Consider the following 24,985-nt stretch of genomic DNA (forward strand, 5'->3'; position numbering starts at 1 on the left):
GTGTATGGGCATATAAGAAAGCAGACTATAGGTACTTATGTTGGAATAATAGCTCCATTCTTTAGTCAAGTATTGTGAGGCATTTATTATCCCACCCCTTTTTTTCTTCATTTGCTAAATTATCTTTTAGGACAAGGGTTTTGGAATATTTTTATATTTTTGTTCATGTATTCATTTTTTCTCTTGAGCATTATGCTTTTTTCTGTTGAATCTAGAAAGCTTAATTCTGCAGTTATAACCTAACAATGTAGTCTGGAAAACTAGTGGTGTCAAATCTATCTTTGTGAGTCAGAGCCTTTGTGAATGAGCCTCTGGATTACAATTTGTGAACAGTGATCAGACTCATTTGAGACAATGTTGAATCCGTATATAGAAAATGTCCCCAGCACACATGCACGTACATCCAAATGAGATTTTGCTTCTGCACATGAGCAGGAAGCAAAATATCATGAGGGGACATGCGTGCAAGTGAGATTTTGGTGATCTTTCTGCATAGGAATGGAAGCAAAACATTTGCCTAAATCTCTCTGTTGCACATGTCCCCTTGCAAGAGTTTGCTTCCTGCACATGTGCAGAACCAAAATCTCACTCAGAGTCATGCAGGCGCATGCTGGGGTTGCAGAGCTCTGGGGGAAGTGTAATGGCAATAAGTAGAATCTGTCCCTGATCAAGATCCTTCTGTATCTTGAGCCTATCTTCTGGAGAGTTGGCTATTCCTGCCAGTTTGGTGTCATCTGTAAATTTGATGAGTTCCCCATCTATCCTTTGTTCAAGTCATTGATGAAGATATTGAAGAGTACTGGGCCTAAAACAGAGCCTTGGGGTACTCCTCTGCATACCTTCCTCTGCATACTTCCCTGCATGTAGATGCAGTTCAGCTGAGCACTACGCATTGAGTGCGGTTGGTTAGCCAGTTTTGAATCCATCTGGTGGTGTTGCTGTCTAGCCCACATTTTTCTACTTTATCTAGTAGTAGGCTATGGTCTACTTCAGTGTTTCCCAACCTTAGCAAATTGAAGATATTTGGACTTCAACTCCCAGAATTCCCTAGCCAGCATTTGCTGGCTAGGGAATTCTGGGAGTTGAAGTCCAGATAGCTTCAAGTTGCCAAGGTTGGGAAACACTGGTCTACTTTATCAAATGCCTTACTGAAGTCCAAGTAAATTAAATTGACAGCATTCATCTGGTCCACTAATTTTGTCACTTTGTCAAAGAATGCAATAGGGTTAGTCTGGCATGATCTGCTTTTGACAACCCCATATTGGGTTTTGGTTATTACTTTGTTTGCTTCTAGGTGTTTGTTGATTCGTTGCTTGATTATTTTTAATCCAGAATCTTCGCTGATATTAAGGTCAGACTGATAGGTCTGTATTTTCCTGGATCTATTTTTTTCCTTTTTTCAGAGATGGGAATTACATTGGCTCTTTTCCAGTCCTCTGGCAGTTCCCCGATCTTTGAAAGATATAGTTCAATGGCACTGAGATCGTATTTGTTTTATGTAAGGATACTGTTGTCTTTTAATGCTGTAAAATCACCCATGGTCATTTTGGAGTTGGCTTGCTAGAAATTTGACAACTAAAATTAATGAACAAATGAATACATAATTTTAAAAGTAGGAAATCTTACACTCCACTGCAAATTGTATTTACTTATTTGTTTGTTTGTCTGTTTGCTTATTTGTTTGTTTGTTTGTTTATTTGTTTATTTATACACAAAAATATAACATAACATACAAACATATACAGTAGTATTAGGAAACTTGTATTGTGGCCTAGAGGTGGAGCTCTTGCCTCACAATCAGGAAGTTGTGAGTTCGATCCTAGGTAGAGGCAGATATAGGCTCTCCTGCTTGGGCAGGGAGTTGGACTTAGATGACCTGCAAGGTCTCTTCCAACTCTGTTATAATCTATTGTTATAGTTGAATATCAGTTCATGAAAATTTAGACACATACACCTATGTGATACAAATATTATAATATATTGATCTAATAACATATTTATTATATGCTCTTCTGTATATACATATTTATTTTCTATTCTTTTATGTTTTATTATTTACATATATATACAGATTATAACTGGTATTTACACATTCTATACTCTATTGTTCTTGTTCTTTAACTATTCATAAAATCTGTTCTATAGTTAAATAATATTTGGATTCCTCTATCTGGTAATTCCTTCATCATCTTATCCAGTTCTGGGCAGTCAAGCATTTTTCTTATGATTTCCTCACCGTTAGTTCAAATTGCATCACCGCAGCCTTTTCCAGTGAAACAAAGTGACTTGTAATGGTGCATGATGGTGTCAAGCAAATTATTCCCCAGTTGACTTTCCTAGTGGAAAGGCAGAATGGAATCATCAGGGAAAGTACTATACAAATATGCAGGTCAAGATGGTACCAGCATTTTAACACCTACAATTTACGTGCATATGACACAGGGGAAGGCTTGGTAGGGAAGGTTTGCCTATTTGCCGATGACTCTAAAGTGTGCAATAGGGTTGGTATTCCTGGAGGCGTCTGTAATATGGTAAATGATTTAGCTTTACTAGATAAATGGTCAAAGCAATGGAAACTGCAGTTTAATGTTTCCAAATGTAAAATAATGCACTTGGGGAAAAGGAATCCTCAATCTGAGTATTGTATTGGCAGTTCTGTGTTAGCAAAAACTTCAAAAGAAAAGGATTTAGGGGTAGTGATTTCTGACAGTCTCAAAATGGGTGAACAGTGCAGTCAGGCAGTAGGGAAAGCAAGTAGGATGCTTGGCTGCATAGCTAGAGGTATAACAAGCAGGAAGAGGGAGATTATGATCCCGCTATATAGAGTGCTGGTGAGACCACATTTGGAATACAGTACTGTGTTCAGTTCTGGAGACCTCACCTACAAAAAGATATTGACAAAATTGAACGGGTCCAAAGACAGGCTACAAGAATGGTGGAAGGTCTTAAGCATAAAAAAAAACGTATCAGGAAAGACTTAATGAACTCAATCTGTATAGTCTGCAGGACAGAAGGAAAAGGGGGGACATGATCGAAACATTTAAATATGTTAAAGGGTTAAATAAGGTCCAGGAGGGAAGTGTTTTTAATAGGAAAGTGAACACAAGAACAAGGGGACACAATCTGAAGTTAGTTGGGGGAAAGATCAAAAGCAACATGAGAAAATATTATTTTACTGAAAGAGTAGTAGATCCTTGGAACAAACTTTCAGCAGACGTGGTAGATAAATCCACAGTAACTGATTTTAAAAATGCCTGGGATAAACATATATCCATCCTAAGATAAAATACAGAAAATAGTATAAGGGCAGACTAGATGGACCATGAGGTCTTTTTCTGCCGTCAGACTTCTATGTTTCTATGTTTTTACAATTTGAAAGTCCAAGTTCTAGAATCTGATTTGGATTAAAGTAACATAGCATTCCACAAAATCTAGTTGAGATACAATGAAATGTTCTCTCCCACATTTCTGTGTGGGGATATAGAATAAATGAAAAATTTTAAACGTTCTCTTGTTGATTGCTTCCGATTTATCATACTTTCCTTGTTTCTGAAAATATATGATAAGTTTTCAAATTTGACCAGCTGAAATCCTATAGGGAAAATACTCCTCCAGATGTACAGACACCCATAAAATATGATAGATAGAAGCTGCATTAGTAATTACAATGCATGAAATTGCTATGATGAAGCAAGGGGCAAAGGACAGTGCTATAAAAATACTTCTTCCTCAAACCTCGGTTCATAGAGAGTCCAAATATTTGTTTCTCAATACTGTCTACTGCCAGCGATTCTCCAGAGCTCCTCTTACAAATGCCAAGTATTTAAATGTACAATTTTTTTTCTTTAAAACAAGATACTGATATTGGCCCTTTCTTTTTTAATATGTTAAGATTGAGCAATATTCTTCTGATCTTCCTTCCTCCCTCCTCTCTCCTCTTTAACTGCCAGAGAAATATATAATATTCAGGTAGTACTCACTTAACAACTACAATTGAGACTGACAGCTCCATCAATAAGTGCCACAGTTCTTCAACATGTCCATCATGTGACTGCGATTTCAATTTTATTCCCATCTTCTCCATTGACTTGACTTGTTAGAAGCTGACTGTGAAGAACACAAATGGCAATAACAATAACTGTGGGCTTTGATGGTCACAATAGTGACAACTAGTAATAAAGTTACTTTTTCAGTGCTGTTTTAAGTTTGAACAATTACTAAACAGAGCAGTTGTTAAGTAAGGATTACCTGAAAGTTATTTGTATTAAAAACCCTGCTGTTCTGTTCGGGTCGTATGTGACCCGAAGCCAAGTTTGAGTCCCTGTAAAATTTTTTCCCTGCATATCTGAAACTTGAAATTTCATGACTATTTATCATTTCAGGGGTTCTCTCTATGAGAATTTTTTGGGGGGGGGTGGGGGGCTTAGTTTTTGCTGGGCAAAAAAAGTTACAAATCTTATGTTCCCGGGTCACATACGACCCGGACCGAAAACTCTTCATTTGCAGTGCTTATGTTTGGTCTTTTTGAAAGCTTTTTTCACTTGGAAAGTAGTCTGAACATTTCTGCACACAATGATATGAAAATTGAAATGAAAAAAGTAAATCTTATTGGTTTATTTTGCTGATATAATGCACGCCCCCCCCCGTTTTTGTGAAAAAAATTTCAATTTATGGATAGTTTTGCTTGCAAAATGCATTCTATTTTACTGAAGTTGGTGTGGGATTGGTAGCTTGAACATTTCTGAATATAAGAAAAATATAAAGGAACTGAACAAAATGATTCTTACTGGTTTTTTAACATCAGAAATAAGGCCTCCCCTCCCCCCTCAGCTGCTTGCAACCATTTTCACTTTTTATTTTTTTATGCTCCAAATCCGAAATATTCTTTAAAATCTTAGGCATTCATTTACTCAATTTAACAATGCTGACCATCAAAAAAATATTTGTGGGGGTGGGGGAAAATTTTTTTTTCTGGGCAAAAAAAAAGTCACACTTAGTCTGTTCGGGTCATATAGACCCGGACCAAAATGATTTTTTTTAGGCACTTGAATTTGGTCTTTTTGAAAACCTTTTCAACTGGAAAACTAGTTTGAACATTTATGAACATAATGATATGAAAATTGAACTGGAAAAATTGAGACTTATATTTTTATTTTGATCAAAAAGCCCCTCCCCCCATCCTTTTTTAATTTTGTGTCAATTTCTATTTTTTAAGGCTACAAATCCCTAAGGAATTTTCCCCAAAAAGGTTTGATATACTAAATTGAACATTTCTGAATATAAGAAAAATATAAATGAACTGAACAAAATGGTTCTTATTGGTTTATTTTTGCCACAAAAGGGCCACCCCCCCTCGGCCTTGCTGTGTGCCATTATTGTCACTGTTTATACATATTTGTCTAGAAATATTTGGAATATCCTTTTGAAAATCAACCACATTGTAGCCAGAGAACTAATTTTATGAAACAAATCCATTTTACTAAAAAAAAGTATGTAAGTTTGAAATTAACAGCATAATTTTTATATAAATTGAAATAATTGAGGCATACTTTATGTGCAAAATAAACCAATATGCATCAATTTTTCCAGTTCAATTTTCATATCATTATGTTCAGAAATGTTCAAGCTACCAATCCCACACCAACTTTAGTAAAATAGAATGTATTTTGCTAGCAAAACTATCCATAAAGTGAAGACTATTTAAAAAAACGGGGGGGGCGTGCATTTCATCAACAAAATAAACCAATATGCATCAATTTTTCCAGTTCAATTTTCATATCATTATGTTCAGAAATGTTCAAGCTACCAATCCCATAGCAACTTTAGTAAAATAGAATGCATTTTGCAAGCAAAACTATCCATAAATTGAAAAAAAATTCACAAAAACAGGGGGGGCGTGCATTATATCCGCAAAATAAACCAATAAGATTTACTTTTTTCATTTCAATTTTCATATCATTGTGTGCAGAAATGTTCAGACTACTTTCCAAGTGAAAAAAGCTTTCAAAAAGACCAAACATAAGCACTGCAAATGAAGAGTTTTCGGTCCGGGTCGTATGTGACCCGAACAGAAGATTTGTTATTTTTCTTAAACAGAACAGCAGGGTTTTTAACTTATCTAAAAAAAATATTGCAGGTGGAGATTTGGCTAAATCTCAGCTGTTTTGGGTAATAATTGCATCTTGGCAACACCTTGTATAGAAATTTTGCATAAGACGTCATGCTTTGCCAGAAGTCATGATACAGTGGTACCTCTACCTAAGAACACTTCTACTTACAAACTTTTCTATATGAGAACCGGGTGTTCAAGATTTTTTTGCTTCTTCTCAAGAACAATTTTCCACTTACAAACCGGAGCCTCTGAAACTGTAACCGGAAAAGGCAGGGAGAAGCCTCCGTGGGGCCTCCCTAGGAATCTCCTCGGAGGAAACATGGCCAGAAAAGGCAGGGAGAAGCCTCCGTGGGGCCTCCCTAGGAATCTCCTCGGAGGAAACATGGCCAGAAAAGGCTGGGAGAAGCCTCTGTGGGGACTCTCTAGGAATCTCCTGGGAGGAAACGAGGCCGGAAAAGGTGGGGAGAAGCCTCTGTAGGGCTTCTCTAGGAATCTCTTGGGAGGAAACAGGGCCTCCATCCTCCCTGTGGTTTCCCCAATCACATGCATTATTTGCTTTTACATTGATTCCTATGGGAAAAATTGCTTCTTACAAACTTTTCTACTTAAGAACTTGTTCATGGAATGAATTAAGTACCACTGTAGTTTATATTTAAGTCAACAGATCTTCACATTATCTAGCAAGGAAACCTTATAAGATGATTATTGGGGGGGGGGGGGGGGGAGGAACTGGGTTTTTTTTTTTGAATGCCACTAATTAAAAAATCTAGGACAATGATGGCTGACCTTTTTGTTGCTGCATATTGAAACGCAATATGCATGGGAACTCCTACCACGCGACTCGCCCTATACATGTGCCTGCAGCCCCCATGTGCGCCACACCCCCATACCTTCACACATGACACTCTATGATCCCCCACCCCTGCACATGTGCCCGGCTCCCCATGCATGCATGTGCATCTTCCGCATACACCCTACTTCCTGCACATGTGCAGCAGAGACCTGAAAAGCAGCTGTCTGGTGGGAGGCACGTGCACATGTGCGGTGGAGCTGACCTGGGATGACAGCCCATGTAGACACAGAGGGGGCTCTGCCATAGGTTCACCATCACTGGTCTTAAATTCTTTATTGGCCAAGTGTGATTGGTCTTTGGTGCATATGCTCTCAGTGTACATAAAAGAAAAGATACATTTGTCAAGAATCATGATGGTTGTCATAGAGTACAAATAATCGGAAAACAATCAATATTAATATAAATCATAAGGATACAAGCAACAACTTAAGTTTAAGTTTAATTGGATTTGCATGCTGCCCCCCTCCGGGGACTCGGGGCAGCTCACAGCACATAATAAAACAGTAGAAAAACAATCCAATTAATAACATAAACAATCGTTAAAAAATTCTAATTTTAAAACTTAAATTAACAATTCATACAATTACGCTTACAGTCATAAATGAGAGGAGATGGGTGATAGGAACGAATGTACTACCAAATACAGTCTGGCTTGTCAATTTTACTGCTGGGGAAAGTGTACGTTCTTTATATAAACAAGGAAAATCAATCCAGGGAGTTTCCTGCCTGACTGCAAAACTAATTAAATCAGGTTCTCTAATAAGATCAGATTGAGAAATTGACTAGAGAATGGGAGGCCGGGAGCGTTTCCTATCTGTCCTTTTCCCCCAGAGGCTTGGCAGACAGAAAAAGATTAGTTTGGCTTAAGGTGTTTTTTAAAGCCACCTCATGTGCAAGAAATTGTTGAACATTTTTACAAAAAAAAATATGAACCACTCAAAAGGTGAAGCAAGCTATTATATGAACTTTCCCCCCCCCCTACTACAATCTTTAGAAGTTGCATGTGCTGTGCTCAGATTCTAAATCCTGGGCACTTAAACGTGGGATCATTGCGCCAATTGCACAACTCTGCAATAATTGTCTCTGTTTGGAGCTACTTGATTTATTTCTGGCTCAGCACTGAAATCCTGTCAAACTTCTGGGCAATTTGTTGTTGTTGTTTTTCTCCCTGGGGCAGAATTCAGGCCTCATTCCACCTCCAATGCACAGGCTTCAGGCTGATGTCACTATTTCTGGATGCTGTTTCTGAATGTCACTGTTTCTGGGTGGCCCTGCAGGACAACAAACAGCCACACTTCCTGACAAAAGTCTTTAATTTGTACCGTCTGTGAGCTTTGTCCAATAACATCAGTTATCCTCTATGCCCTTTCATCAGCTGCTGCACTGAGTAAATTTACACACACTTTAGAACAGGATCACTGCTCTTCGTAGCTCAGCAAAAGAGACAAGGAAAGGCCCAAGCTGGTAATAAAGTGAAAAAGAGTTTAAAGAAATGATAAATCAGGATTGGACAAGAGCAGCAAAAAATGTATTTATTGTTTCTCTTTATGTATACAGTGTTCGAATCTAGGATATCAAGCTTCTTGGGTGGGTGGATGAGTGGATAGATAGATAGATAGATAGATAGATAGATAGATAGATAGATAGATAGATAGATAGATAGAGAGAGAGAGAGAGAGAGAGAGATAGAGAGATAGAGATAGATAGATAGATAGATAGATAGATAGATATAGATAGATAGATAGATAGATAGATAGATAGATAGATAGATAGATAGATAAATAGATAGGTAGATAGGTCGATAGATAAATAGATAGATAGATAGATAGATAGATAGATAGATAGATAGATATATAGAGAGATAGAGATAGAGAGATAGAGAGATAGATAGAGAGATAGATAGAGAGATAGAGAGATAGATAGAGAGAGATACAGACAGAGAGAGAGAGAGATAAAGAGATAGATAAAAGATAGATAGATAAAGAGATAGATAGATAGATAGATAGATAGGTAGATAGGTAGATATATAGGTAGATAGATAGATAGATAGATAGATAGATAGATAAAAGATAGATAGATAAAGAGATAGATGGATGGATGGATAGATAAAGAGAGAGATAGACAGACAGACAGACAGACATAGTGAGAGAGAGAGAGAGAGAGCGAGCAATGTGCTCCATTGTTGCTCTGATTGGCCTAGTTCTGAATGGGGCCATGGTGCAGTAGTGGGCCACAGCCTGAGAGTTGGGGACCCCTGCTTTAGTTGAATTCATTTTTTTAAAAATAAGATTTATTGGCAGTGTTGGGCAGAAGAGATGTACTCAGATGCTCTGTCCTGGTAGGAAATTCCGGGATAAGTGCACTGCTGTGCCCCCCCAATGCATCCCCGTGTGAAACTTGGCTTCTGCGCATGAGCAGCAAGTGGAATCTTGTGAGAGTGAGATTTTGGTGATTTTCGCCAGGTTTTTTTGCTTCTGTGCATGTTTGGAAACAAAAATATACCTGAAAACTGGCAAAATCTCACCCGCGCGTGCATTCTCACACAGCATTTTGCTCCCTGAGCATGTACAGAAGCTAAGTCTCACCGTGCCTACTGGATGTGTGCATGCCCATGATGGCCTCAGAGGATGCACTGGTAGGAGGTGAGACAAGCAGCTCTTCGCTGCTTATCGGTAATAAAATACCCACTCAAATAAGAGTTTCCTCAGGAATATTAAGGCTTTTTTTCAAAATATTCATTCAGAACTGTATCACTCCAATCCTATAAATAAGACCCAGTGCTGAATAGACTAACATCCTTTATTTCCTGGGAAAGTAAAAGCTTAACATCGCTAAGCAGAAGCAGAGATTCCAACTTTTTCTCCTATGTAGAGATCTCTCTGTGTGAATGTTTCCTCTATCAAGGTGCAGCAGACTGGAAATGGGAGATAAGACCGCTATCTCCAAAGATCATAGTATCTAAGACGCTGAAAAAAACCATAAAATATATAAAATCCGAGGTGGAGGTTCCTTCAGTACGTTGGAGGCTGGCAGCGAGTCAAATTCTGACAATGCTTGGCTAGCAATGTTAAACTGCAGCATCAAGAAATAGCCAAGACCTTTTGAGAAGTTTTTAAAAAGCAGAGCACAAGTAGAATCACATTATATTTCTTTTTCCAGCAACCCCCTCCCAACAGAGTATTTAATAATGGGGGAAAGTATTTCACCTTCCCCTTTTCGTTAAAAAATGAAACAAAAATCCCCCTAAACAAACTGGATTGAATTTTGCAAATATAACTGCAGGATTTTGTTGTTTTCATTATGAATTATCCAGACTTGTTGGCAGTAAGAGTTTGAATGAAATTAGTCTGGTCCACCCTTCCTCCTCTTGAGGCTAACAAATTATCGGATGATTTATAAATAAGTTAGAAAATACAGACTCAGTGGAGTCAATTTTGTTAGGTTAGTGTAAAAGAAGAGATCCTTGAATTCCTCCTCTTTAAGAACAGGAAATGTTGGCTTTCTATACCCTACTATAGTCATTTCTTCAACTTTAGTAGTATTCATCAATTTTGCCATTGCTTTTTCTGTAGAAGCTTAAAAATTATTATAGGAATTTAGTAAGAGAAAATGATAGTTGCGATAATATCAGTAGATAGCATACTGGTTTCTGTTCACAGTTAGAAAAATAAGCAGTTTTTACATGTGTTTTTCACAGTCTAGAAATCAGAGTAAGATCCAAAAAGTTTATGGCGGGAGAAACCCAAATTCAAATAACCAAGTCTCTTACGTGTAAAATTACCTGTAAGAATCTCTCTCAAATTAGTTTAGTATGTGTGTGTTTAAGGTTCAGAATAATTACAAAATAATATTTTTCGCAGAACATTAATCATTCTAGCACAGAAAGCGTATACAGTGGTGCCTCTACTTAAGAACTTAATTCATTCCGTGACCAGGTTCTTAAGTAGAAACGTTCTTAAGTAGAAGGAATTTTTCCCATAGGAATCAACGTAAAAGCAAATAATGTGTGCAAACCCATTAGGAAAGAAATAAAAGCTCGGAATTTGGGTGGGAGGAGGACGCGGAAGAAGAGGAGGAGGAGAGTCGCTGCTGAAGGAAGAAGGTGAAGTGAGGGGAATCAAAGAAATCTAAAATTTCAAGGTTTTGGTTTTTTTTAAAAGGAGGGACTCTGAGGCAGCACCCAGAGAAAGGAAAATGCTCTGTTCGCTCTGGACTGCCCAGAGCAAAGGGAGTGTTACTTTTCTCTGGGTGCTGGCAGAGGTTTACCCCCTCCCCAAACGCCCAGAGAAAGGAAAATGCTTCGTTCACTCTGGACTGCAAAAGCCTCCTTAAGCACCATCAAAAGGCTCCTCTGGCAGCCCAGTAAAGCCGGAGATGGATGGGATTAAAGGGGGAATGGCAGGACACTGGCCAGGCCTTTGTGCCGTTCTCAAATTTCCTGGGAAATTTTTCCGGGCTCAGGTTCTTAAGTAGAAAATGGTTCTTAAGTAGGGGCAAAAAATCTTGAACACCTGGTTCTTATCTAGAAAAGTTCTTAAGTAGAGGCGTTCTTAAGTAGCGGTACCACTGTATTGAAATTTCAGTGCCCAGCTCAATACAAAATAGTTTTTCATTCTCCCTTAGAAAGGTTTTATCAGTAAATGTTGCTCTATACCATTGGTTCTCATCCTGGAGTTCAGGACCCCTTTGGGGGCCGAATGACCGTTTCACAGGGGTTGCCCAAGACCATGGGAAAAGACAAATTCTAAAGCATCTATTTTGGTGCCTTGGGACATATTTTTATAATCTGACCAATCAGGCGTTTACAGTGGGTGTGTCCCTCTGACGTTCCTGCCAATCAACTTAAAGCTCTGTTGGGAGAATTGACGCTAGACTTATGGTTGGGGGTCACCACAACATGAGGACCTGTATTAAGGGGTCGCGGCATTGGAAAGGTTGAGAACCGCTGCTCTACACTGTAATGTTTCAGTTTTGATTAATTTAGAGAGGTACTCTTTAGAGAAGCTTCACAAATATTCTATTCTATTCTATTCTATTCTATTCTATTCTGTTGTTGTGCTGCTATGATAGGTGCCTCAGTTCTTTTTTTTTAGCCCAGCTCTTTTCAGCCACGGGTTGAAATCCCAATCTCTGCCACCTCAGCTATCAGTTGATGGAACTTCTCATGCACGGTCTTATTTTGCCATACCATTTCCTCTGCTTGCTCTTCCCCCCCATGTCTGCTTTCAGAGCCACGAGGGTGCGGTGGTTAGAATGCAGCATTGCAGGCTAAATCTGCTCACAGCCAGGAGTTCAATCCTGACCGACTAAAGATTGACTCAACCCTCCACCCTTCTGAGGTCAGTAAAATGGGGACCCATATTGTTGGGGGTAATTTGCTGAAATTCGTAAACCACTCAGAGAGTGCTGTAAAGGCATTCTCCCATCAGATTATCTTTGAGAAGCATCTTACTGATGTACTTCTGGATGCTCTGTGTTCCATCCAGGACAGTGGAGTCTTATTAAATGCCTCCCACCCTCTTTCTGGATGTTGTATAGTCTCTGGATGTTGGACTTGGAATAGGAAACCTCTGTACCTTGAAAAGAACTTCCAGGTTTTCATATCAACAGCCTCTATGCTATCCTTTGACCAGTTCACTATACCAGCAGGGCAGGGGTGGGCTGCTGCCCCGACGGGGGGTGGGGTGGGGACCCAGGATGCAGTGGGGTGGCAAAAATGGAGTTCCACCCCAGAGCACCCAATTTGCACTGAAAGATATTGAAAGAAAAAGCAGGACGTCCTGCATAAGCCACACCCACAGTGTGGTAGTAAAAATTTTGGTAGCCTTTCACTGCAGCAGGGTATCTAACAATATGTTGATGGCCTGGATCTTGTGCAAGCTGTCTTTAGTTGATTTCAAGTGTTATCTTCCATAATCCCATTGCATTTATATAATGCCAGGGATCCACAGATATATCTATGGGCTATTGAGCCATAAAACATCCATAAAAAATCTAGGTCAGTGATGGCAAACCTTTTTTGGCTCAGGTGCCAAAAGGGTGCATGCAAGAGAGATAGCATGCGTGCATGTGACCACACCCACAATTTAACGCCGCACCTATACATGTGCCGAGTCTACGGAGAGGGGCGGCATACAAATCTAATAAATAAATAAATAAATAAATAAATAAAGGTGCACAATCCGCACAGTTCCCATTCTACACATGCACACCACACCTCCCCAGCTGTCCACCACGCATGTACACAGGCCTCACTAAAGCCTCCAGACTTCTGGTAGGCCCGTTGGGGCATTTTTTGCCATCCACAGGGTTCAGGAGGCTTTCCTGAAGCTTGGGGAGAATAAAAATAACTGGGGAAAAAGGCTGAATATCAGCTGTCCAGTGCGTGCCTGCATGCTGGAGCTGACATAGAGCAACATCTCACGTGCCCTCAGATATAACTCTGCTTGCCACCTGTGGCATGCATGTCATAGGTTTGCCATCACTGATCTAAGCTATGCTCAGATTGGTCAGTCTAAAAATTGAGTTTTGGATGACTACCTATGAACCTCTGGTATTTTAAGCTTCTGGTGTGTGTGTGTGCGTGTGCACATGTGTGTATTTGGGCATGTATTTGTGTGTGTGTTTTGTTATCTTGAAGGATGAGCAGGGGTGGGCAGCAGGCAGGAAGGGGTGGAACACAGTTCCACCGGCGGAAATGAAGATGCATCCGCAGCTCCAGCTGATCAGCGGCTGTCGCTTCCTGGATTACTGGTCTCGGCTTGGCTCTCCTTTCCCCCCCTGCTGCTGCATCTGCGCTCCTTGCTTTTTTCCTCTTTCCTCCTTCCTGGCCTCGGACGAGGTTCCCTCTCTCCTGCCCAGCTGCCCTCCAGTCTCACGCGGCCACCTCCCACCTGAGGTGCAAGCAGAAGGCATGGGTGGAACTGGAGCTGGCAGCATTTATGCTTCTTGCAGCACCCGTTCGCCTAGCTACCCAGCCTGAGGCAGAGGGGGAGCGATCCAGGAAGGAGAGCACAAGAAATGCAAAGCAAATTGTCACCTCAGCGAGCAACACTGATAAGGTTGTAAGTCGAGGACTTAACAGTTCACTTGAACGATGATGATCATTCAAGCCATTCCCACCTGATCACATGGCTGGCAAACCACCTCCACCCAGTCACATGACCAATAAGCCACACCCACAAAATAAGCCACACCCACAGTGTGGCAGTAAAAAATTTGGCTGCCCTTTACTGAGGATAATGGCATATTAGAAGATAAATTAATACATTCAGGCTCTCAAGCGAATTGTTATGCTGCTGACATAGTTTTTGAGAGCAACTATCACTGAACACATTCTTGTGTTACACATTTGTAACACTATAAAATAAACAACATTGGGTTTTTTTGGACTGTTTTACATTTGTGGCTAGACAGCTGGGTAAGTAACATGCAGCTTAAGCATATTAAAGAGATCTTTAGATTCTTCCTTTGATCTCCTGGCTTAACTTTTGTTAAAAAAATACCACTAAAAGCAGTAAGTCACCTAATTATTCTAATTGCTCTGCCATTCAGTGATTAACTATTTTGTTGTCTGGAAATCGGAAATCATGCTTTGTTTTAAAACGTTGTGTATGTGTCTATCATTATATGTATATCTAATACTACATTCTCCTTAGAGTGAATCAAGGGATTCAGATAAACTTAGTTGGCAAAGAAGGGGGGGAAATGACAGTCCCATTGGAATAGAATAGAATAGAATTCTTTTTTGGCTAAGTGTGATTGGACACACAAGGAATTTGTCTTTGGTGCATATGCTATCAGTGTACATTAAAGAAAAAGATACATTTGTCAAGAATTATGAGGTACAACACTTAATGATTGTCATAGGGATCAAATAAGCAATGGGGAAACAATCATTATTAATAGAAATCTTAAGGATACAAGCAACAAGTTACAGTTATACAATCATAAATGGGAGTAGATTGGTGATAGGAATTATGAGAAGACTAATAGTAATAGTGTTCTGTCTGGGTGCCCCCAGACTTCAACACCAACTGGAAAAAGCAGCCAGACACGCTGGTAAAAGCAAAAGCACTTTATAGTTTGAAAAATAAACACAGAGAAAAACCTGTTCTTCCCAACAGGCAGGCTATGAGGCTTCACAGCAAAGTCCTGACGGCCGGACAATACAGCAGACTTCTTGCTGGCACACACACCACTGTAGAGAATAAGCCCCCACGCCTTTTCCCCCAAGGTTTCAGCCTTCAAGGCCACAAGCCAGAATCAGAGACGCCAAAGATCACAGCCAGGTCCCAGGACTCCCAAAGATAATACTCCACAATACAGGAAGGGTGGGTCTGCCTTTTCAGCCTTTCTGGGGAGAACCACACCCAAACCCAGCTGTTACCTATTTAGGACTGGAAGTACCTGGCTAATTGTCCCCTTCGTTGTGCTGCTCTTCTCTGCCCGTTATCGATGATGGCTTGAGCATTTTCATCTAAGGACTCCAGGCTGCTTGCTGGGGAGAGCTCCACCCCGGGGGATTCTGGCTGTTCTCCCTCTCCCTCGGCCTGATATTCCTCCTCCCCTTCTGCCTGGGCCTCCTCCTCCTGTTCCTCATCCTCCCCCTCTGAGCAGGGAGCCGGCAGAGGTTCAGCCGTTCCCTGAGGAGCCTCAGACGGAATCACAACAAATAGTAATGCAGCCTAAGCCAATAGTTTAACAGTGGTGAGGGAACTATTTGTTTAGCAGAGTGATGATGTCCGGGAAAAACTATTTTTGTGTCTAGATGTCTTATTGTGCAGTGTTCTATAGTGTCGTTTTGAGGGTAGGAGTTGAAACAATTTATGTCCAGGATACAAGGGACCATTTTTCCATAATTTTGGAGAACTTCCTCTAGTTTCTAGCCAGAAGGGGGACAGACTATGAGGATTTAGGAAAAGTTTAGTTCTGGTATGATGTATAATTGCAGAAGTTCATTTTTATGACCCATGGGAGGGATTTATGTTTATGTTTATGTTTATTTAGATTTGTATGCCGCCCCTCTCCGCAGACTTGGGGCGGCTCACAACAAAGTGCAAAAAATACAATTTACAACAAATCTAAATTTCTACTAAAAACATTTAAAAAACCCCATTTTCTAAACACACATACATACACACATACCATTCATAAATTGTATATGCCCAGGGGAGATGTCTCAGTTCCCCCATGCCTGGCGACACAGGTGGGTCTTAAGGAGCTTGCGAAAGGCAAGGAGAGTAGGGGCAGTTCTAATCTCCGGGGGGAGTTAGTTCCAGAGGGTCGGGGCCGCCACAGAGAAGGCTCTTCCCCTGGGGCCCGCCAACCGACATTGTTTAGTTGACGGGACCCAGAGAAGGCCCACTCTGTGAGAGTTGTGAGCCATATTGTTGGACAAATCAAATCTATTTATTTATTTTTATTTATTATTTAGATTTGTATGCCGCCCCTCTCCGCAGACTCGGGGCGGCTCACAGCAAGATACAGCAAATCATGACAAATCCAAATAAATTTAAAATATTTAAAAAGATTTAAAAAGAATCCCATTTACTAACAAATGCACACACAAACATACCATGCATAAATTGAACATGCCCGGGGGAGGTGTTTCAGTTCCCCCATGCCTGACGGCAAAGGTGGGTTTTAAGGAGTTTACGGAAGGCGGGGAGAGTAGGGGCAGTTCTAATCTCTGGGGGGAGTTGGTTCCAGAGAGTCGGGGCCACCACAGACAAGGCTCTTCCCCTGGGGCCCGCCAACCAACATTGTTTAGTTGACGGGACCCGGAGAAGGCCCACTCTGTGGGACCTAATCGGTTGCTGGAATTTGTGCGGCAGAAGGCGGTCTCGGAGATATTCTGGTCCAGTGCCATGAAGGGCTTTAAAGGTCATAACCAACACTTTTAATTGTGACCGGAAATTGATCGGCAGCCAATGCAGACTGCGGAGTGATGGTGAAACATGGGCATACCTAGGTAAGCCCATGACTGCTCTCGCAGCTGCATTCTGCACGATCTGAAGTTTCCGAACATTTTTCAAAGGTAGCCCCATGTAGAGAGCATTACAGTAGTCGAACCTCGAGGTGATGAGGGCATGAGTGACTGTGAGCAAAGAGTCCCGGTCCAGATAGGGCCGCAACTGGTGCACCAGGCGAACCTGGGCAAACGCCCCCCTCGCCACAGCTGAAAGATGGTTCTCTAATGTGAGGTGTGGATCGAGGAGGACGCCCAAGTTGCGGACCCTCTCTGAGGGGGTCAATAATTCCCCCCCAGGGTAATGGACGGACAGATGGGATTGTCCTTGGGAGGCAAAACCCACAGCCACTCCGTCTTATCCGGGTTGAGTTTGAGTCTGTTGACACCCATCCAGGCCCCAACAGCCTCCAGACACCGGCACATCACTTCCCCTGCTTCGTTGACTGGACATGGGGTGGAGATGTAAAGCTGGGTATCATCAGCGTACTGATGATACCTCACCCCATGCCCTTGGTTGATCTCACCCAGCGGTTTCATGTAGATATTAAATGGCTTACAAAGAGTGAAGTACAGTAGTAGTTGAAGAAGTAATCCTTCAATTTTTTGGGAAGTTTCACCAAATCTAGTCAGGTTCTGAGATTCAGGATCACACCTTAAGATAGACAAAAAAAGCGGCAGAACAAGCAAATGAGCCGGGGTGGCGCAGCAGGTAGAGTGCTGTACTGCAGGCCACTGAAGCTGACTGTAGATCTGTAGGTCAGCGGTTCAAATCTCATCACCGGCTCAAGGTTGACTCAGCCTTCCATCCTTCTGAGGTGGGTAAAATGAGGACCCGGATTGTGGGGGCAATAGCTTAGCTCTGTTAAAAAGTGCTATTGCTAACATGTTGTAAGCCACCCTGAGTCTAAGGAGAAGGGAGGCATAAAAATCGAATGAATGAATAAATGAATGAATGAATAAAATAGTAAAGTAAAGTAAAGTAAAGTAAAGTAAAGTAAAGTAAAGTAAAGTAAAGTAAAGTAAAGTAAAGTAAAGTAAAGTAAAGTAAAATAATAAAATATTTAGTAGCACAAAATGAGAATGTGAGGAGAATGACCTCTAAAGTAGAATATCTGTAGCTCAGGGTTGAATGAACAGTTCTTGAGCTTGTTTGTTTTTGTGCATGATAATGTTACCTAGTTTGGGTAAGGAAACGTCTACAAACAACAACAACAACAACAACAACAACAACAACAACAACCAAGATTAGAGAGCAGAAAGGGCCCCACCGAATGACCTCTAAAATAGGTTGTGGGCATTTTCTTGAATAGAGTAAAATGATTATGCTCTGAAGAGTGTAAATTTTGAGATGCACATCGAAAGTTCTGGGAAAAAAATGCTTGGTGGAAGGATGAAAAGTTCTGGCTGAGAAAGAAAAGGGAGCGTGAGAGACTGGTTGATAGAAAAAATGATGAGCAAAAAGTATTGTACCATGTACATGGTGAAAAATATAGTTACAAAACTTACAAAGAATATAACAAAAGAACATGGAATACTTAAGATTAAAACATGCAAGTAAAATTCGGAATGATTTTCTGGAAAAAAGACTCTTTGCAATGACTTATTTTGCTGTTGTTGTTATCTCATGTCTTTTAGTTGAGGATTTATTTATTTTTGCTTCCCATTTGTTACTCTTTTCACTTACATAAATTGCTTACTTTCAAAGGGAGCTTCATGAATGAAGATATATCTATGTATAGTTTGAGCAATATCATCATTGCTTACAGATAGTTTTCTTATCCTGAACAAAATGCTCAGGCAGTCTATTGCCAGATTTAACTAGTTCATTTGTAATGTTTAAAATTACAATAATTCTCAGTTCTGATAGGAGCAGTTTTGCAGATCAGTATTTGATTATTCTAGAACAGAGGTCTTCAAACTTGGCAACTTTATGATTTGTGGACTTCAGTTCCCAGAATTCTCCAGCCACCTGGCTGGAGAATTCTGGGAGTTGAAGTCCCCAAGTCTTAAAGTTGCCAGGTTTGGGGGCCCTTGTTCTAGAAAGTGACATTCAGAATAGAGTTGCCCCTTTTCTGAAGAACCAACTCAGTCTACAGTATAGGAGTTTTCAGCTGGATTATTTGAAGCCCAAGATGCACATTCTCTTGAATATGGGGCTGTTCTTGGCTTAAAGTTATGGTTAGCATATTTCCCTCTTAGCTGAGCAGTGAGCAATCGCTCACTTAAAAATCATCATCAACTCAGAGTTTTCCAAACCTGCCCAGAAGCCGAGAGGGAAAGAGTGAGAGGGAAGGAGAGAGAGAGGAAGAGAGGAAGAGAGAGAAACAGATAGAAAAAAGAGAGGAAGGAAAAGAGAAAGAAAAAGAATGGGAGTAAGGAAGAGAGAAAGAAAATCAAAATCTAGTTTGAAACTAGCTCAACTATTTAAGTGGCATTTTGATATTGATAGAGTTGCCCTATTATGAGCTCACTGTTATAGACACACAGTACAGTATTTTATTTTGAAATTCTCTGAGGCAAAACTGGGTGGGTTTTTTGTTTGTCTGTCTGTCTGTCTGTCTGTCTGTCTGTCTGTCTGTCTGTCTGTCTGTCTGTCTGTCTGTCTATCTATCTATCTATCTATCTATCTATCTATCTATCTATCTATCCATTATTTCTGTGCCGCTCAGACACTATACTTTTCCGCCCCCCCCCCCCAAAAAAAAAAATTAGAGGGAACACTGATGATTAGATATAAGAAAGATCAATTTGCTGCAAAACCTTGTGCTGAAGTCAATGAAAATGCTTCATTGACTTCTGGACAGCCCCAAGATCAATTAAAACTCAATGCTATATATTTACGTACCCTAATAAGACCCCTGGTGGCATAGTGGTTGGAATGCAGTATTGCAGGCTAAGTCTGCCCACAGCCTGAAACTTGATCCCGACGAGCTCAAGGTTGACTCAGCCATATATTTTATTTGATAAAATGAGAACCCAGATTGTTGGGGGTAAAATGCTGACATCATAACCTGCCCAGAGTGGTGTAAAGCACTGTGGGGTGGTATATAAATCCAAGGGCTATTGCTATTTATGGGTTCTTACAAGATTTGTGGCTTAGTAGTCAATGGAATATCTGCTTTCAAATCTGCCTTTTAGTACAGAGTGTACTAAGGTTTCTCCTTGAATGCTATGAGAAATAAGGTGAGTAGTAAGTGCTAGAAATATATTTTTGGTTATGGCTTCCTTCATCTGTGGACCTTTCTCCCTGGTGACATGTGCAGTGTTTTGTTTTCGATGAAAGAAGGCACACTGTCCCTTATACTTTAAAATGCTTTAATCAGTTTAATCCTATTTTCAGCGCCGTGTTTAGTAGTTGCTATTGTATGTAATTTCCACCAAGATAAGTGATCATTTTACCTGCTAGCAAGGATATGTTATTTCTATAAGCCAAGTGGGTCAGCTTCTAAGTAAGGGAATTAAAGGACTTTATAAATTGGAATATAAAAAAAAGAAACCTAGCACTGAAGCATTTTTGAGACTCCCAGCCTCTGGCCTCATATTTTGGATATTTAAGAGCATTAGCGTGAGAATTGGAGAATTAGAATGAATGGTGTGTGAGTAGAGTTCATTATTAATTTTACTGATATTTATTTCTTGCACTAAAGAAGCGCTATGCAAAATTTGGCACCAGTTATAGTAGTTTAGTTTTTGATGTTCTGGTAAATGGAAACCCCTGCAAACAGGACTATTTGTTCCCTGTGTCCATTTCCCAACTTTTTAGCTTAGCCTAGATTTGTCTTACAAATATTTATTTGTGGATAACTTTTTTACTCTGTGTATAGTATAGTACAGAAGAAAATAGATTTTTGCATCCTAAAGTCTGTGGTACAATAAACTGATTTATTGTCAACATTCTGCTAGACTCTTTGTTGCTTGTTCAGGGTAATCAGGCAGGGAGATTAAAAAATTCCATACTGTATTGAATTTTGAATTCTCTATGAGTCATTTTGAAACTAATAGGAGGACAGTGAAAATACACATGGCACACCATTCTGAATGCAAGAAAGACAGATACAGGAAGAATTTTCCATCAGTTACATGTGTGGTCTGAAGAATTAATTTCTCTTTCTATATCTGAAGAAGCCATGTACCACCGAGGGAAATTAGGGCATACAGACCTACCTACAAACGCCTCTACTTACGAACTTTTCTAGATAAGAATTGGGTAATCAAGATTTTTTTGCCTCATCATCACTTACAAACCTGAGCCTCCAAAACTGTAACCGGAAAAGGCAGGGAGAGGTCTCCATGGGGCCCCTCTAAGACTCTCCTGGGAGGAAACAGGGCTGGACAAGGCAGGGAGAAGCCTCTGTGGAGCCTCTCTAGGAATCTCCTGGGAGAAAACAGGGCCTCCACCCTCCCTGTGGTTTCCCCAATTGCACGCATTATTTGCGTTTACATTGATTTCTAAGGGAAAAATGGCTTCTTCTTACAAACTTTTCTACTTAAGAACCTGGTCACGGAATGAATTAAGTTTGTAAGTAGAGGTACCACTGTATATACACTAGATTATATGCTCAAAGCTCCTCCCCCTTGTTAAATAAACTGACTTAAATGTTAATTGAAGAACATGATATAAAGATGTATATATAGGTAGCCCTCGATTTACAACAGTTCATTTAGTGACTGTTTGAAGTTACAACGGCACTGAAAAAAATGACTTACACACATATAACCATTGCAGCATCCCCATGGTCATATGACCGAAATTCAGGTGCTTTCCAGTTGGTTCATATTTATGACAGTTGCAATGTCCCAGGATCATGTGATCCTCTTCTGACAGGCAAAGTCAATGGGGAGAGCCTGATTCAGTTAGCGACTATATTACTAACTTAGCAACTGCAAAGATTCACTTAACCTGTGGCAACAAAATGGGGCAAAACTCAACAAGTGTCTCACCTAGCAACAAAAATTTTGGGTTCACTTGGGGCCGTAAGACAAGAACTACCTGTATTTTTGTTCTCGTTTCAAAATAATTATCTGTCTGTTCGTCCACCCACCCACCCACCCACTCACCTACCTACCTTACTTACCTTCCTACCTTCCTACCTACCTACCTACCTACCTATCTATCTACCTTCCTACCTACCTTCCTATCCTACCTTCCTACCTACCTACTTACCTACCTATCTATCATCTTTTTTTAAAAAAAAATAATTTTATTAGATTGTTTACATTAAAAAAGAACAAGAAAATACAATGAAAAAAATCCAGAAAAAGAAAAAAGGAAAAATACATACATAGAAAAAGAAAGAAAGAAAAAAACATGAAACAACGCACTAACTATATGATGTAACCCCTAGGGTTCTCTTATAGCAATTAATATTGGCGATTTACATTAATAGAATTTGTATAACTTAAATTTATTCTCTAACTATTCTCTCCCCCCCCAGTAGTATATTTTCTTTACAATTCAATTATAACAGATACAGTCTCATATTATATACAAAATTCCATTTGCATTAATAAGTTGAGTATTTAACAATTCAATATATTTTATTTATTTATTATTGCTGTTTTCTTTTTTTCTCCTTTCCAACCAATGGGAAAACAAGTTCCAAATTCATCTATCACCTATCTATTCTTTGTGGCTCTCTTATTTTTGTTTCTTTGTGATCCTCAGGACTAGCTCCAGGGCAGCTCTATACATATCCTGCTCGGTGCTGGCGCAAGAAGAGACGTTTGCATCCCCCTGAAGACTCCAGGCTGAAGTTGCTGGAGATTAAACCTGGTAAGTTTTCTTCCTGCTCATTTCTTTTCCTTCCCATCCTTCCCTTTGCCCATCAATGAGTCGTATTTGTTCATCCTTGAATTGGAAGCAAACTATATTAGCATGAAATGGGCTCTGCTCATTACTGATCTCGTCTTCATTATTTATTTATTGTATTTATTATTTATTTTGTCAAGTATGTATATGAATACAAGCAAAGTATAAACATTAATATGAATATATAAAGTACAGTGATACCACTACTTATGAACTTAATTCATTCTGTGACCAGATTCTTAAGAAGAAAAATTTGTAAGAAGCAATTTTCCCCATAGGAATCAATGTAAAAGCAAATAATGTGTGTGATTGGGGAAACCACAGGGATGGTGGAGGCCCTGTTTTCTCCCAGGAGATTCCTAGAGAGGCCCCTCGGAGACTTCTCCCTGACTTTTCCAGTTAAAGTTTTGGAAGCTCTGGTTTTTAAGTGGAAAATGGTTCTTGAGAAGAGGCAAAAAAATCTTGAACACCCGTTTTTTAATCTAGAAAAGTTCGTAAGTAGAGGCGATCTTAGGTAGAAGTACCACTGTACAAGCATGCTTTTGAGTACATGATATTTTACGAAATATATGGAGATTTTATGATTGTTACCTCTCTTTTTTTAGTCCATTAAGTCAGGGGTCTCCAACCTTGGCAACTTTACGACTTGTGGACTTCAACTCCCAGAATTCCTCAGCCATCTTTGTGGACTTCCAGAATGCTGCAAGCATTCTGGGAGTTGAAGTCCACAAGTTGTAAAGTTGCCAAGGTTGGAGACCCCACCATAAGTTACATGAATTTCCTCCAGGGTTAGAAGGTAACAGTACCCACGGACCAGGTGGAATAAGAAGGAATACTGTATAGCAATTTTACCATTGCTCCAGAAAAGCATGATTTAATGGTATCTCATTCATGGACAAAACAGGGGTGGGGATCCTTTTGCTGGGACCCTTCCTTTTCCTTTGCTAAGAAGTATCGTGCAGAATGCAGATCGTGCAGAATGCAGCTGCGAGAGCAATTATGGGCTTCTCCAAGTATGCCCATATCACTCCAACACTCCGCAGTCTGCATTGGCTGCCGATCAGTTTCCGGTCACAATTCAAAGTGTTGGTTATGACCTATAAAGCCCTTCATGGCACCGGACCAGAATATCTTCGGGACCGCCTCCTGCCGCACGAATCCCAGCGACCGGTTAGGGTCCCACAGAGTTGGCCTTCTCCGGGTCCCCGTCGACTAAACAATGTCGTCTGGCGGGACCCAGGGGGAAGAGCCTTCTCTGTGGGGGGCCCCGACCCTCTGGAACCAGCTCCCCCCTGAGATTAGGATTGCCCCCACCCTCCCTGCCTCTCATAAACTCCTTAAGACCCACCTTTGCCGTCAGGCATGGGGGAACTAAAACACCTCCCCCTTGCCCATGTTGTTTTGTTGATTGATTGACAGTGTGCCTGTTTTTTATATATACTGTTTTTATGAGATTATTAATTTAAATTGGAACTGGATGGGTGGGCATTGGATTTGGTATTGTGTACTGTACTGTTTTTTATTATTGTTGTGAGCCGCCCCGAGTTTGCGGAGAGGGGCGGCATATAAATCCAATAAACCTAACCTAAACCTAACCTAACGTGAGAAAATATTATTTTACTGAAAGCGTAGTGGATGCTTGGAACAAACTTCCAGCAGATGTGGTCAGTAACTGAATTTAAACATGCCTGGGATAAACATATATCCATCCTAAGATAAAATACAAGAAATAGTATAAGGCCAGACTAGATGGACCATGAGGTCTTTTTCTGCCGTCAATCTTCTATGTTTCTATGTTTCTATGCAAGAGAAAAGAAAAAGGCCTTAAGTGTCAATTACTTTTGGAGTAGACTAGAGCAGCGGTCTCCAACCTTTTCAACCTCAGGGACTCAAAAATCCCTTGGCCTACTGGTGTGGGGGTGGCTTTAGCTGCCTTTTGGGCCTACATCTCTGCTTCCGTGAGGCCCCCCCGGTGGGAGGCCTGAGAGAAAGCGCCTGTTTCAGGGCACACAGCCTGGGAAACCTCTTTTTGTGTTCCTTCTCTTAAGAAGCTTGGTCAACCTGGGGGGAAGATAAACAAAGGAGAATGAAGATGGGCAGACTGACGATGGCTTGCTGACATTGGTAGCAGAGGTCGGGTACCAGTATCGGGTTCCTACCGGTATGGATGAGGACGCCACACCAGTAGTAAAACTGGAGTTGCGCATGCAGGTTCGGGTCTCTGGCGTGCACGCACGC

The 24,985-nt window shown here is 40.5% G+C and overlaps 1 protein-coding gene across 5 annotated transcripts in view; it reads left to right on the forward strand.

Annotated features, from left to right (window-relative positions):
* The window catches only part of DPF3 (double PHD fingers 3), a 294,848-nt gene that overhangs the window by 157,680 nt on the left and 112,183 nt on the right, over nt 1-24,985 (forward strand). For all 5 annotated transcript variants that reach the window (XR_011559671.1, XM_070758337.1, XM_070758347.1 and 2 more), the window contains exon 3: nt 22,604-22,711. Coding sequence is in view for 4 of the 5 variants with exons in the window: in XM_070758337.1 (XP_070614438.1) it covers nt 22,604-22,711 (108 nt within the window). In the remaining variant the exon portion in view is untranslated. The remainder of the gene's footprint in view (nt 1-22,603; nt 22,712-24,985) is intronic.

Source organism: Erythrolamprus reginae, chromosome 1 (assembly GCF_031021105.1).
Source record: "Erythrolamprus reginae isolate rEryReg1 chromosome 1, rEryReg1.hap1, whole genome shotgun sequence".
NCBI classification, from domain to species: domain Eukaryota; kingdom Metazoa; phylum Chordata; class Lepidosauria; order Squamata; family Dipsadidae; genus Erythrolamprus; species Erythrolamprus reginae.